The sequence below is a fragment of the Myotis lucifugus genome, unplaced genomic scaffold (assembly GCF_000147115.1).
Source record: "Myotis lucifugus unplaced genomic scaffold, Myoluc2.0 scaffold_0, whole genome shotgun sequence".
Classification (NCBI taxonomy): domain Eukaryota; kingdom Metazoa; phylum Chordata; class Mammalia; order Chiroptera; family Vespertilionidae; genus Myotis; species Myotis lucifugus.
The window spans coordinates 37,960,489-37,975,956 of record NW_005871048.1 but is presented as its reverse complement, the minus strand read 5'-3'; the positions used below and the strand labels follow the sequence as shown (position 1 = coordinate 37,975,956).

The 15,468-nt window shown below is 39.3% G+C and overlaps 1 protein-coding gene across 1 annotated transcript in view; it reads left to right on the top strand.

Moving 5' to 3' along the window:
* The window catches only part of IQGAP2 (IQ motif containing GTPase activating protein 2), a 264,782-nt gene that overhangs the window by 213,818 nt on the left and 35,496 nt on the right, over positions 1 to 15,468 (top strand). The window contains exons 18-22 of the mRNA XM_023750558.1: positions 4,085 to 4,168; positions 5,298 to 5,369; positions 6,030 to 6,099; positions 10,312 to 10,520; positions 14,363 to 14,512. Of these exons, the coding sequence (XP_023606326.1) occupies positions 4,085 to 4,168; positions 5,298 to 5,369; positions 6,030 to 6,099; positions 10,312 to 10,520; positions 14,363 to 14,512 (585 nt within the window). The remainder of the gene's footprint in view (positions 1 to 4,084; positions 4,169 to 5,297; positions 5,370 to 6,029; positions 6,100 to 10,311; positions 10,521 to 14,362; positions 14,513 to 15,468) is intronic.

Genomic DNA, 15,468 nt, shown 5'->3' with positions numbered 1-15,468 from the left:
GTGTATATAAAAGTACATAGAATTTATATAATACTTTACTAATGTTTTATTTTAAGATTTTTGTTTCCATATTCATTGGTAAGATTGCTTATGATTTTACTCTCGTGTCTTCTTTTTGTCTTTGTCATTCTTACAAGAGGTTTGTCAATTTTATAGGTCTTTTTAAAAAAAACTAGATCTTTGTTTCATTGACATTCCTTACTTAGCTGATTTTAATGTCATTGGTTTCTGCTATTGTTTTTATTCTATTTTCCATCTATTTGCTTTGGGTTTATTTTACTCTGTTTTTCTAGTTCTTGAGGTGGAACCTGAGATTAGTGATTTGAAAATTTCCCCCTGTTCTAATGTATGCATTATTGCTCTGGCTTTTTTTTTCTGTTTTCTTTTTCCTGCTTACCTGTGGATTACTACATTTATATTTTTAAATTCCATTCTAATTTAGCTATAATGTTATTGATTGTATTTTTATGTAGCTTTTTAAAAATGTGTTTTTGTTATTTTAGAGAGAGGAAGGGAGAAGGATAGAAAGAAACATCCAGTCAGCTGCCTCCTGCATGCCCCCTACTGGGAATCAACCCATGCATGTGCCTGACTGAGAATTAAACCTGAGACCCCTAGTGTGCCAGGTGGACACTATAACCACTGAGCCATGACGGCCAGGGCATGGCAGATTTTTTTATAGCAACCTAAACGCACCAGGAGAAAGAATCACAACATATATTTCAAGTGCTGAAAGGAAAGAGCTATCACAAGAGAATGTGTTATCCAGCAAAAATATCCTTTAAGAATGAAGGGGAAATCAAGGTGTTCTCAGATGAAGGAAAACTGAAAGAACTTGTTACCAGCGTACCTGCTCTATGAGAATGGCTAAGAAAGTTCTTTAAACAAACAAGGAAATGATAAGCAATGAAATTTTGGAACACCAGAAAAGAAAAAAGAACAACCAAAAGAGTAAAAATATGGGAAATATATTTTCCTTTTCTTATTGAATTTTTAAAATGATGTTAAACAGTTAAAGCAGAAATTATAGCACTGTCGAATATGATTCTAAATATGTGGAGGAAATATTTTTAAATATATTTTTATTGATTTCAGCGAGGAAAGGAGAGGGAGAGAGAGATAGAAACATCAATGATGAGAGAGAATCATTGATTGGCTGCCTCCTGCACACCCCCCACTGGGGATCAATCCCACAACCTGGGCTTGTGCCCTGACCGGGAATCAAACAGTAACCTCCTGGTTCATAGGTCGATGCTCAACCACTGAGCCACACTCAGCCAGGCTGGAGGAATTATTTAAGACAATTGTATTATAAATGGGGGAAAGTAAATGTATGTGAAGTCAGGTAAGTTTTCCACACTTTGTCAGAGGCCAAGATATAAATAAAAATGAGGCAGCAGTTTTCATCCATCAGTTTGGATATCGTCAATCTTTTTTTTTTCTTATATATGCCTGTTCAGTGAGACCTTTGAGAAAGAGGTCTCTATCATACACTCTTTGTAAGGCAACCTGACAGTAACTATCAGTTTTAAGTTATCAACTATTGGCACAGTAATCCTCTATGTCAGCGGTTCTCAACCTGTGGGTCGAGATCCCTTTGGGGGTCAAACGACCCTTTCACAGGGGTCGCCTAAGACCATCCTGCATATCAGACATTTACATTACGATTTATAACAGTAGCAAAATTACAGTTATGAAGTAGCAACGAAAATAATTTTATGGTTGGGGGTCACAAAATGAGGAACTGTATTTAAAGGGCCAGAAGGTTGAGAACCACTGCTCTATGTATTAATCTCTTGATGGAAACATTTATAAAAATGCATAATAATGTGTATACTAGGTTATTTACTGCAAAAAAAAAGATAACTTAATGCCTACCAACAGAGGTATTATTAAGTCATAGTAAAACTATACTACAGAGTACTGTGTGGTCATTAAAAAATAATGGGGAGGATCTGTGTTTTTATATGAAATAATATAATTGCTATATATAATTTAGAGGGAAAATAAAGCAAACCTTGGCATAAGATTGGATCCCATGTTGTCAGAAATAAAGGATCCATAAACACATATACATACTTATATGTTTATATGTTTATAGTTTTGTGTACAACTATGCATATATGCATATATGCTTTACCTATTTCAAAAGGTACATAAAAATTGGGAATTCCTTTAGAAAATAGCTGGGTCGAAGTAAGGCTAGGTACATAGGCACGTTTTACTTCATGCCCTTTCTCTGTGCTTGTTGCTTATCCTAATAGATCTTCTAGGCATTGAGTACAGATTGTTTGCATAGAAATATGTACTATTGCTTTATGTTTTCCTTTTTCGTCAACATGTCGTATCATAGTGTGTATGGTGAGGTACAATTTCCTCTTTGCCTTATGTTGGAGATTTTGCTATTCCTCACGATACAGAACATTTTCACAGTCAATATATAAGACTCTCCCTCATTCTTAACTGTCATGTAACATCCCTGAGTATGAGTGCAATCACAGTGTATCTAATTGTTCCTCTATTTGTAAACATTCTGCTTCATTCATATATCTGTTTTAACAAACAGTGCAACAAAAATTCTTATATTTATTCTACACAGGTGCTTGTATTTCCTTAGGCTAGATAAATTGAAAATTAGAAACGCTAGATAGAAAGCTAAGTAACTTTAAATTTATATTGTTCAATTCGCTCGAAAAAGGCTCTACACTCCTGTGCTTTTCCTAATTCCCCTCTCCCACCTACGCTTTTGTGTTCACTACTGGCAAGTAGATAAGGTGATAACTTCCCCAAAATTATTCTGTCTGTAGTACAAGGCTTTTTCAAGCTTAGTACCATCCAACAATTTTTGTAGATGTTCCCACATTTTCGTAGAATTTTGTTCTGTGGTTCCTCCTTTCAGTCCAATGCCAGCTGCCTTTTCTCTTCCAGGATCCCTCTTGGTTTCGGATCCATATGCCTTCTCATTTTTTAGCATTATAGTAGATGTCCTGAAAAAATGTTACCATTGAGGGGAACTGGGTGAAGGCACTCACATAAGACATAGAAGTCAATGTATGATTTTTGCAGCTTCCTATGAGTCTATAATTATTTCAGAATTAGGGTGTTTTTTTGAAGGCACATGTGTCATTTCTATGGATTTGCATTGAGAGGGGAAGTCTGGAGCTGGTACTCAGTTAATCATTTTTATTCCATCCTGACTATTTTGTTTTGAATTATTACAAAAACGTATATTATTTTTTAAGTGATAATAAATTCCACATATATTTTTAGAAGAATGAGATAGATTGATATATGCAACCTATTTTTTTTATAAAAGTTGTATAATGTTTCTATTTGTCCTTTTTAACAAGAAACTTGTATTTCATTTCTAATTTGAAAAATCAGAGAATTGGAGTGAGTTACAAGGATATGCATCAATAAAAAGAAACTCACAAATGGCCTGGAATAAGGTTGGAATTGAACAGCTGTGGATTTGATCCTTCTGCAGATCTCAGTTTCTGTCCAGCTTTTTTAAATGTTTCCTATAAAAATTATCTTTAATGCTGATAACCCAGTAAAGCTCTGTTGCTGGAGCACCAGTACACTTGGTGCAGGAATAGATGAAATAATGCCTGTCCCATCTCAGCCCTCCTGTTTTCAGGGATCCAGAGTCTCAAGTTAGGAGAGCGTCTTCCTGTCCAGTCTGGGCCACAGTGGTCCACTTGTTGGATTCAGATATTTATTAGTCATTATTTTGAAGCATCTATACTGTTACCAAAAAATACCAGCACGCAGTTAATCTCTTTGTATGTTTTGGGGTAACTCCGATTTTTTACTACTTCTTGTCACCCAGGGCCTTGGTAAAATTAAGCTTTTGGATGGGACACTGGGCTTCTCAAGCTTGGGAAAAGCCTCAACTGTGAGCTGGTGCTCTCTGCTCAGTTTAATGTCCACCCGATAGATAGTGTTCAGATGCGATTCGGGGGGAAGGGTCCCGACAGCTTTCTCACTCGGTGTCTTGAGAAATCCTCTACTCTTGTGCTTTCTGAAATAAACTGGAGAAGTGTTGCACATAATTAATTCTGTAGCTCACTCTCTTCCACAGGCTTTTTGGAGGGGACATAGACAACGGATGTCATATGTCAGCAGGCGGCAGACATTCGCTGATCAGCTTCCCTCTATTGTGAAGGTAAACATCCTTTCTTACCAAGTGCTTGACCTAAACGTTTCCCTTCTGTTTAGTTTGCTTGTGGAAGACAGACTATGGAAGGAGTAGGTGTGAGCCTTGAAGCCAGAAGCAAGTCCTGGGTTTGAGTCCCATCTCCACTACTCACTTAACTGATCATCTACAAGCAAGTCCATTGAACACAATAGCTGACTTGGTTCCTTTATGTGGTCATGAGAGTCAGATGTGCAAATGCTTTGTAACCGGGAAATGCTCTTTCTCCAGAAAGTCCAAATTGATTATTTAAAGTCTGGCAGAAACCCAACTTTATTTCATGTTCCTCTTATCATATTTGCTGATAGTATTTAGAATGCTCAAACTTAACAACACGAAACCTTCATGGGAAGGTAAAGGCAAAAGTTAGGATCTGAATCTGGGTAGTGAGCCAGTCCCACCCAGCTTTGCACCAGGGTGATTGCTCTGACCTCAGAGAAGGAAGCGGCACTGTGATGGCCACTGTCTCGGAGCTGGAAACCAGGGGCCCATGCAGAAGTGGACGGATAGACAACTTGGGACTCCTGGTGAAAGTCAGAATGGGGGCTGGAGAGAGACTGGGATCAGATGAGGTTAGTTTAAAAGACTTTTTAAACTGTGAAGACACAGAATGACATTTTCTAGATCCATGGTGCTGCAGCTCCTTCATGTCCTGTGCTCTCCATGGAGCATAGGCCTGCTCGCTCAGAAAACTCGTTCACAGTTGGTCCCTCATGAGAACGCGTTAAATGTTTCTCTGTAAAGACCTCAAGTATATTGGATATATTTAAGAAATGTTGGAAGAAACCCTGGACTTAGTTTCATTTGATTCCCTGACCCACTACAACTTTCAGTAACATGCTTTTCATTTATGGGGATGAAAGCAAAACATCACAAGGCTACCTTACCTTCCGTACCATAAAGTGTAAAATGTTTTCAGCCCTTAAGAGAAGAAGCAGTGAAAGAAGTAGGAGATAAAGATCAGGCTTTAGGTGTTTATTATGTGGCAGGCTGCTAATTTTTACTTTTTTATCAAATAAAGTATAAATATTATTTTTTTAGAGAGACTGCATAAAAAGACATTAAAGTTCTTTGATTTCTCTGTTTAACGTATTTTTAGATTCAGTCCTGGTTCCGGATGACCAGAGCACGGAGGAATTACCTTTCACGGCTGCAGTATTTCAGAGATCATGTAAGAGACCTGCATGTGCATTTTTATCCCGGCTGAGCATGAACTGAACGAAGCTTTGTTTCATGTTAGCCTTGAATGATTTTTGTTAAATGGTGGGAATGAATACTAGGACAAAAAAAAATAGGTCTTAGAACACAATGTGATAATATTTGGAGACGTAAGAGTTTGTATTCAGAACTCAAGTTCAGAGTGAGCCTTCACCCACCAGGACTGGTTAGGAAAAACAGGAGAAAGCAAACTGGTGTGGGCCCTAAGAGAAAAGATCCTAAGGGAATCTTTTCCAACATCACTAGGACAGTTTTTCTACCTGGTAACTGATTAAATTAGAGAGAAGCCCACAGGAGGAATTCTTTCAGGATCTTTACAGAAGAGCCAGGTGAACATGCATTGGATCATCTAGGTTTGGTGGTGAAATTCTTTTCCCTTTTTAGAGCTCTTTAACAGTCCCCATACAATCTTGTTTATACTTTTAGCTGACTTTATCTGACCCTTCATTCAAAAAAAGTGGAAAAATAAACATTGAATCCACCACATCAAAATACTATCACTTCTAAATAGTGTCCATTCTTAAATACCATCAGTTCTTAAATAGTTCTGAATCCTAAAATAGTGGAGTAGATGGGACTCTGGAAGGCCATGACCGGTCTCATTCTTTTGCAGAATAATGAAATCGTGAAAATACAGTCACTATTGAGAGCAAGCAAGGCGAGAGATGACTACAAAACATTGGGTAAGTGGGAGTATCCAGAAACAAAGTATGGATCCCTTATAAGCCAGGGGAGGACAAATTATTTCTAACTTAGTCACTTCAGAGACTGCTCCAAGAACAGAGATGCCCATTGTGTCCAGAGGATTTGGGTCACCTTCAGCCCCAGACTCTGAACTGGTATACAAGGGAACGTGGGATGACATGTTTCCTATTATAAGTGGAAGGGGTAAGTGGAGTGGATGTCATTTCTTCTTCAAAAAGAATGGGGTTGGCATAAATGCTGATATTTTTATATTAAATTTGAGCTGGAATCCAGAATACAATGCAAAAGAGCCAGAAGATAAGCGTACATTTCAGCTGTTTAATTTATTTGCTGGCCTATGATTTTCCCTCCTCACTATAAGAGTAAAACATATTCCTATAAGAAATTTTTGAAATCATATAAAAAGGAAAAAGACATGTACTCACCTCCCAAAGATAACTACAGTCATCTTCCTGTAACTTTGTTCTGGACTTTTCACAGTAGCTATGGTTTTTAAAATAGCTTTTCTTATCTATATATATAAAAGGCTAATATGCTAAGTGTCCCTTCCACCATCCGACCAGTCGCTATGACACACACTGACCACCAGGGGGCAGACACTCAATGCAGGAGCTACCGAGCTGCAGTGACTTGGCAGTGGCAGTTCTTGGGTGACGCACCACACCCGAAACCAGAGAGGAGGGAGCCCGATTCCTCATGGGGCCGCTCGATTCCACCTTTGGCTGTAGGTTATGTTGGCCCCAAATCTGGTTTACTGCACACTTGCGTTTGGGTTCCACACCCTGTATGACAGCAACTTTGCAGAGTGCCCCCTCGCACTCCGGGATCCCTGTCGGAGAGCCAGTTTCGGCCCGATCCCCACAGACCAGGCCGAGGGATCCCACCTGCCGGAGGGACCTCAGTCACTCCGCAGAAGCACTTCGAGCCACATTACTACCCCGGGTGCGGCCAGCCAGGGAAGGGACCACAGGAGGTTGGCTTCAGGGCGTGTCCAGCCTGTCTTGCCAGTCCCACCCCGCCGGCCACCTTCTAATTAATTTCCTTTCAATATGCATGAATCCGTGCACCGGGTCACTAGTAATAGTATAAGGCATTTGTAGAAAGTTTGAAAAAGCAAAACAAAATTAAAAATCACCCAAGAATAGCAATCACATTTTGTGCTCTCTCTTTACAGTTCCAGCTCTACATATGTTTCTCATTGGTTTTTACATAGTGAACATTATTCTTTACATGCTGAATTTTCAACATTCTAATTATCGCAAGAACATGTGATAAATTAAGAACATGTCCTAGATTAAGTCGAAAATAGCTTGTTAATAAATTTATGAGGACTGTCCACATTTTTTAAATATTTCACTTAGGCCCCACCAGCATGGCTCAGTGGTTGAGCATCAACCTGTGAACCAGGAGGTCATGATTCGATTCCTGGGCAGGGCACATGCCCAGTTTTCGGGCTCATTCCCCAGTGTGGGGCATGCAGGAGGCAGCTGATCAATGATTTTTCTCTCTCATCATTGATGTTTCTATCTCTCTCTGCCTCTCCCTTCCTCTCTGAAATCAATAAAAAATATTTTTTAAAGAAATAAATAAATATTTTATTTGTCATTCAAAAATAGCTTTGAGAGAGCAAAAACAAAATCATTGCTTGAGTATCTTAGTAATGAAACTGGCCATTGTATTTTCTCTAACTCTGCTTTGTTTTTAAATTTGTTTTTTTGGAGAAAGTAAAAAGCTGTTTAGAAATTTTCCTAGCACAGTGCCTAGTAAGTAGGTTAGCCAACACCCTTTATTGTCTAAAGTCTATCTGAATTATGAGAGGAAGTGCATGGCTCCAGAAAAATCTTCCCTGGTCCTTGTTAAGGAAAAGCCTTGGGAAGCTTTAGAGGCCAGGCTCCGCCCCCAAATCTACTGGATAATGTCTATTCCGCTATGTTCCAGTAGGCTAAGCGGAGTAAGGGTAGGTCAGCCAGTCTTTTCAGTGGCATACTTCTCCACTTTGAATTCATGAGATTCAACTCTCAGTGGGTATCTTCAGTGTTTTTTATGAGAAGTCTGAGTAGAGGGTTTGTTTTCTGAACCCTTACACACTAAAATGGGCTTGTTTTTGCCTTTGCATGTGAAAGACAGTTTAAGTAAAAACAGATCCAGAGACAGAGAAGCATTGATCAGACCATCAAACCTCAGAGGGAAGGTAGGGGAGGGTGAGGGTAAGGGGGAGAGATCAACCAAAGGACTTGTATGCACGAATATAAGCATAACCAATGGACACAGACACCAGGGGGGGTGAGGGCATGAGTGGGAGGTTGGGGGGGCAATGGGGGGATAAGGACACATTTGTAATACCTTAATCAATAAAGAAAAAGAGAGGATTAAATTCTCCAAATGAACACAGGCTGATTTTCATTCTAGGTAACATGTTTTTGTGGGTAATGCTTTTCATTTACTTACATTTTTTAAATTACAAAAACAAAAGTAATTCCAGTTTAAAAATCTGGGTGATTTTATTTAACCTGTAGAGGTGGATTAAAACTATGTTAGTGAATAAGTTAGATCTGAGCTTCTCTGGCCTTTGGCAAAGGTGGTTTCATGGTAACTGAAATGTAAATTGTCATTTCTTTCTCAATTATCTTTACAAAGCTAAGGCATTTTTTTTCTGTTCTGAAAAAGACCACTTTTCTTAGTCATCCTCCATTTTCACCCATTCCCTCTGGAGAGATATTGAATGAATTTAAGCTTGGAAGTTGCTAGAACTGCAGTGAAGCCAGTAAGTGCTGACCATGAAAGTGTTTGATTTTCTAACATTAAACTACCACAGGGTGGTATGAAGATGCCAAAAAAGCCTACTGTTGATTGGAGAAATATTAAATTTGAACCAAAATAATTGGTAATGCTAAAATATTTGTTTCTAACTGGCCTATTGGAATATGAAAAGATACACAGTCCTTAGGAGCAGGGATAGTGACTTTAGACACAAATGAGATGGCCCAGTTCTCTCAGTTTCTCCACATGAATGAGTTCTAGTGCATCGCTCAGGCTTTCTCGGGAATGGTCCTGTCATCAGCAACATCTTTGGTAGAAATGAGAGGAAAATAAATTCACAAAGGTCCTCATGATCCAAGGTAACGTCTCCAAAAAAGATCATCCAATGTGGCAAAATAGTAACCCAGATGTCTCTAGATTTGGTTGTTCATGCCGAGTTCATGCTGTTCATTGTTTGTGGTGTTGGTTGAGCGCTTTTTATTTTTTGAGTGTCAGAACACCACACAACCACGCTGGGCATAGAAAAAAAAAAAGATGGGCTAGGGCCTTTCATGTAAAGGAGAGGATGGCTGTTGAGGTTGCCATGACTGGGCTGGACTCTTTCCAGTCATGCTTGTATTGCTGTAGCTAATCATCATTGAAGGTCCAGAGTTTATTCTCACAGTTTACCAAGATCTCACTAAACACCTTAAAAAATACGCTTTTAAAAAAGTCTGTGCCAGCATAATTAACGTTCAAGGCAGGAAGGGAAAGCCCCTTTAGAATTTACATAGATGCCTCTGTCAGCCAGAGAGAGGCTGGTCTCCTAGGCGCTGAGTGTCTTCCCTTGGTCCATGCAGAAAGAACAAGGACCAAATTTCAATTATTAAAATCTTGTTATTTCTGCCAAGTAGAACCTGTATCCTACTTGTCATTCCAGTGGTTTCTGTTTGGCCTTACAGTTAGTTCTCCCTTCATCAGCCTTTTCTAATTCACTTATCACCTAGTTCTTGCTCCTTCCCAGAGGTCTTTTGGGCCGAGAGAAACCACATTCTGCTTCCTGCAGCAAAAGCACAAATCTCTTATCTGGCTGAGCCACAGGCCCTCAGAACCGAGGTAACTTAAACACTGACATTCTTTCCCAGACTCCTCATCAGTAAGGCACTATCTTCTCAGTGCATGAGTCCTGGAAACAGTGTAAGAGGCGGCTGATAAGTGAGTGTTAGTAACTGGAAAGTAATGAGGCCAGACATTACCAGTGCTTTGCTTTTATTTACATGATCAGTTTTCTGGTCCAGATTTTACATGGGACAGAACAATTCGTTCCAAAGCCCAAGTCATTCCATTGCTGTATTTTTCTGGTAATGCTTTATTTAAAGACCTGGTTTCTTTCCTATTGGTAGTAATTCCAAGCATGCCCAAATGAAACATGCCTGTTCCTCTCCCTGCAGTGGGCTCCGAAAACCCACCGTTACCGGTAATCCGCAAATTTGTGCACCTATTGGACCAAAGTGACTTGGATTTCCAGGAGGAGCTGGAGGTCGCACGGTTGAGGGGAGAAGTGGTGACCAAGATCAGGGGCAATCAGCAGCTGGAGAAAGACCTGAACCTGATGGACATCAAGATTGGGCTCCTGGTGAAGAACAGGATCACCCTGGAGGTCGGTAGGGGTTGTGGGACTGCTGGCTCCCAGAAGAGGGGAGATGCCTGTGTGCTGGTCCCCAGCACTCTGGTCCAGATGAGCTCATTTGGAATCCAGAATGAGTAGTTCGAAGTTCAGTTACCATTTGCATTACAAAGTAGTGGTTCTCAGACTGCGAAAGTCTCCTCCCTCCTTTATAACATTTCATCAGGCTCCTTTACCAGTCGGAAATGAAAATTCTATGAAATTAAACCTACTTACATGTGTACCTTCATAACAAGACTAAGGCCTTTATATAAGTAAAAGAGATAAATAAGAAGAAAGTAATTTGCAATTAACACACATATTTCCAAACGAAAGTACACAGGCCCGATGCCCTTAGGAGATGTGATGAAGTGGCTGGAGGCTGGGGCCTCTTCCCGGAATAACCGCAGAGGGAGCTGCAGATGAGCCTGGCCCACGGGGTGGCGGGGCCTTTCGTTTTCCAAAACGGACATCAACTCTGCAAAGTTCAGAATAGGCAGGGTGTTTACGTAGAATTATGGTCCTAGAAAATTAAGTGTACGTTAAAATTGTGGAGGATGTGTAGTGTGCTTATATGTCAAACAGTTAGGTTCTAGGCTCCAATAATTACCCGGAGAATGTTTGCCTGTGAATGACTGGCCAGCAGCACATTCAGACTCCAGCCATGCCGGATGTGGGACAGTTATCTACGCAGGACAGCAGGGCACCTGTCATCCCTCACCCACACCTGCTAGAAGCCTATCGTGCTTTCCAGTCGTTAGATATTAAAACATTTTTTTACACATTTCCAGAACGGTCCCTACAGAGTGGAACTGCCCAGTCATAGACTCTAACTAAAGAATGCTGTGCTTTCGGGTCTTTGTGAAATAGGACCGTGTCAGAGCTCCTGGAAACAGTGAAAAGCTGTGTGCCTGCTTCTGTGCCGCATCCGTTTCCAGAGAACTGACAGGACCTTCCTGAAGCTCTGAGCAGGCTGCCCGGGGCGGGTGGGTAGCCGGCTGCAGGGGCCGAATATGTGCTTCTGGAAGAGTGGGAGGCAAGCAGCCATGGGAGCTACAGGCTCACGGAGATAACAGTGAAATAAATAGTTGAAGAGGAAATAAGGAAACTAGATTTAATGTTCTTCATTTAACTCTATTTTCATTATTTTATCCAGAAAATCAGCAATACTGTTTTTCTTATGAAATGTTTATATTGTCTGACGTAAACGAGAACTTTTAAAGTGTCATATAATCCAGAAGGTCTGTTGGAGAATGCCTTTTTTAGCCATGAAGTTGTAAACAGGAAGTGCCTTCCCAAAGAAAGGCTTACTTACAAAACAGAAAACAGTAGGGATAATATGTAGTTGTGGAAATACAATCATAGCAGATTGTCAGATCTTCATGAATGTTTTAAGTTTTTTTAAGTATTTCTAATTGATGAAGTTAAGTTTTCAGCTTGCGTTTTCAAACACTTAGTATTTATCAAACACTTATTAGAAGTTAAACTAATGATTATTGAATATGTAGTCGTTAGCCTTATCACTGTGATAGCAAGTTTAGTGTTGATGACATTCAGAATAGTGCAGTTGAAGCGTGATTATAGTGGGGAAGCAGTGAGGAAACAACCTAACACAAATAGAATTCGTTTAACATGCAGGTTATGCAGTCCCTAAAAATAATTTTTTTGAAGAACATTTAAGGGCAGGGGAAACAGTTCACAATATAATGGGGGGGAAATAGTACCCAAAACAGGACAATTTTATTTATTGTACTATATTTTATATTTCAGAAAAGCTAGAACAAAAGTTAAGTGATTTTTCTTTGGATGATAGAACTAAACTTATCTTCTTTATCTTTTTTTTTTAACACTGAGCATGTGTTTAGTGAGAAGAAAAGATTGTAAAGGGAAGTAGATTAGTTCTTATAGAGCAACTCCAGCTCTCCTAGTCACAATGTGTCTTACAATACTTTTAAAATTTGCATTCCTCCTATAAATCTGAAAAAGTCAGTCATATTTAGTATTATAACAAAATTGTGCAACTATCTAATGCTAGAACATTTTTATCACCCCATAAAGAAACCCCAAAGAAAATGTTCTGGAATTAGATAGTGTTGATGGTTGCACAACGTTGTGAATGTATGAAACACCACTGAATTGTACACTTGAAAAGGATGAATTTATAAAGCATGTGAATAATATTTCAATTCAAAAAACAAAAGAAAGAATACCCATATTCATTCACTGTCACTACCTATTATTCTCTTCCCCAGCCACACCACCATTAATCTGCTTTTTGTCTCTATAAATGTGCCTGTTCTGGATATTTCATATTAATGGAATCACACAATATGTGGTCCATTGTGACAGGCTCTTTCACTTAGCATAGTGTTTTTGAAGTTCACCTATGTTGTAGCATGAGTCAATATTTCATTCCTCTTTCTTTATGAATAACATTTCATTGTTATATACCACATTTTATTTATCCATCCATCAATTGATGGACATTTGAGTTGTTTCTTCTTTTTCACTATTATGAATAATTCTGCCATAAGCATTCATGTACAGGTTTTGTGTGGACATATGTTTTCAGTTCTCGGGTATATACAGTGATTTTCAACCTTTTTCATCTCATGGCACACATAATTACTGAAAGTCTGTAGCACACCAAAAAACATCTTTTTTGCCCATCTGACCAGAATATAGGTATAATTTTGATTCATTCATACTGGAATAGCCATAGTTGTGTTGGCTATCGTCATTTTTTTTATTTGACAGTCTAAGAGGAAAAAGGTCAGTGCCTCTGGCTAAATAGTCAGGTATTGCATGTTTTAGAAATTCTTGCTGCACACCAGTTGAAAATCACTGGTATATACCTAGAGTGAAATTAGTGGATCATATAATAACTCTGTGTTTAACTTTTGAGGAACGACCAACATGTTTTTCTAAGTGGCTGTACCATTTTACAATTTTACCAGCATGGTATGAAGTTTTCAATTTATCCATATATCAACATTTGTTACTGTCTTTTCCATTATAGCCATTCTAATTAGTATGAAGTGGTATCACATTATACTATTGATTTGCATTAATTTCCCTGATAACCATTAATATTGAGCATCTCTTCATGTGTAGATCTTCTTTGTGAAAATGTCTGTTGTCATCCTTCGTCCACTTTTGATTGGGGTTTTTGGTCTTTTGTTTTTTTTGAGATGTAAGAGTTCTTTATATATTGTGGATCAAGTCTCTTATTTGATATATGACTTGCAAATATTTTCTCCCATTCTGTGGGTTGTCTTTTTACTTTATTGATAGTGTCCTTTGAAGCACAAAGGTTTTAGTTTGTATGAAGTCCAATTTATTTGTTTTGTCACTAGTGCTTTTGGTGTCATACCTAAGAAACCATGGCCTAATCCAGGGTAACAAAGACTTATACCTAGGTTTTCTTTCAAGAGTTTTATAGTTTTAGCTCTTACATTTAGTTGCTTGATCTCTTTTGAGTTAGTTTTTGCTTATGGTATGAAGTAGGGGTCTGACTTCTTTCTTTTGAACATGCCCATCCAGTTGTCCCACCATCATTTGTTGAAAAGACAATTTTTTCCTTATTGAATTGTCTTGGTGCCTACCTTAACGCTTAAGAGCAAATAAGTGAAACTTTGGAGAATAAATATTACAAAAGCCAAATTTACCTGCAAGCTGGATTTCCTTAATTTGTTTAACATTCTCTATTCCCTTGTTTCTTCATGAGGGAAACATGGAAAATTAATCTTTTCAACTATGGGTGTGTCTGGTGTATGTGATGGAAAGAGGTAAAGAGTATCAAAGTATAAAAATATTTTTATAAAAATTTTTTCCAGGATGTGATTTCACACAGAACGAAGCTGAATAAGAAAAAAGGTGGAGAAATGCAAATACTGAATAACACTGACAACCAAGGAATCAAAAGTTTGAGTAAGGAGCGGAGAAAAACACTAGAAACATATCAGCAGCTGTTTTATCTTTTACAGGTGAGAACACTTTATTTCACTACTAGAGGCCCGGTGCACAAATTCATGCACCAGTGGGGTCCCCGGCCTGCCTGAGGGATCGGGCTGAAACTGGCTCTCCGACATCCCCCGAGGGGTCCCGGATTGCGAGAGGGCGCAGGCCAGGCTGAGGGACCCCACTGATGCACTATTAGGACCAGGGAGGGACGCAAGGTTGGCCAGCCAGGGAGGGGACCGCGGGAGGGTTCCAGGGTGTGCTGGCCCATCTCGCTCAGTCCCAATTGGCCGGACCCCAGCAGCAAGCTAACCTACCGGTCAGAGCGTCTGCCCCCTGGTGGTCAGTGCACGTCATAGCAACTGGTCGACCAGTTGACTGGTTGCCCTCTGGTGGTCAGTGCACGTCATAGCAAGCGGTTGACCAGCCTTAGCATATCATTAGCATATTACGCTTTGATTGGTTGAACGGCCAACCGGATGGCCAGACACTTAGCTTATTAGGCTTTTATTATATAGGATGAGTTTTGGGTAGATACTGTGTTCCATGTTTGTGGTTTACAGTGGATCTTTCCCCATGCTAAAACTGGAATAGAGTTTAATCTTACATGCTTTGAAAACCTAAGTACCAAGTACTATTCTAGGTTCTTTACATACATTATCTCATTCAATTCTTACTGCAACCCTAGAAACCATTAGGAAGTAATTGCTGTTGCTTTTCCTAAATTACATATGAGAAAACTGAGAGAGCCAGTAAATGGTAAAACAAGGGCTTTGGGACCCAAGTAGTTTGTTTTCAGAGCCCATTAGCTTCATGACTATCTTATACTACAGTTATCTGCAGAAACGGGATAAATCTGATAATAGTATAAGCAGATGCTGTTAACCATGAAAAAATTAACTATCTGAAAAACAGGTGTTTACCAGAATCAGTCTGCCCTTCTTCTGAGCAAAGAGCCAAAGAGTTTGGATTAGGGAAATAG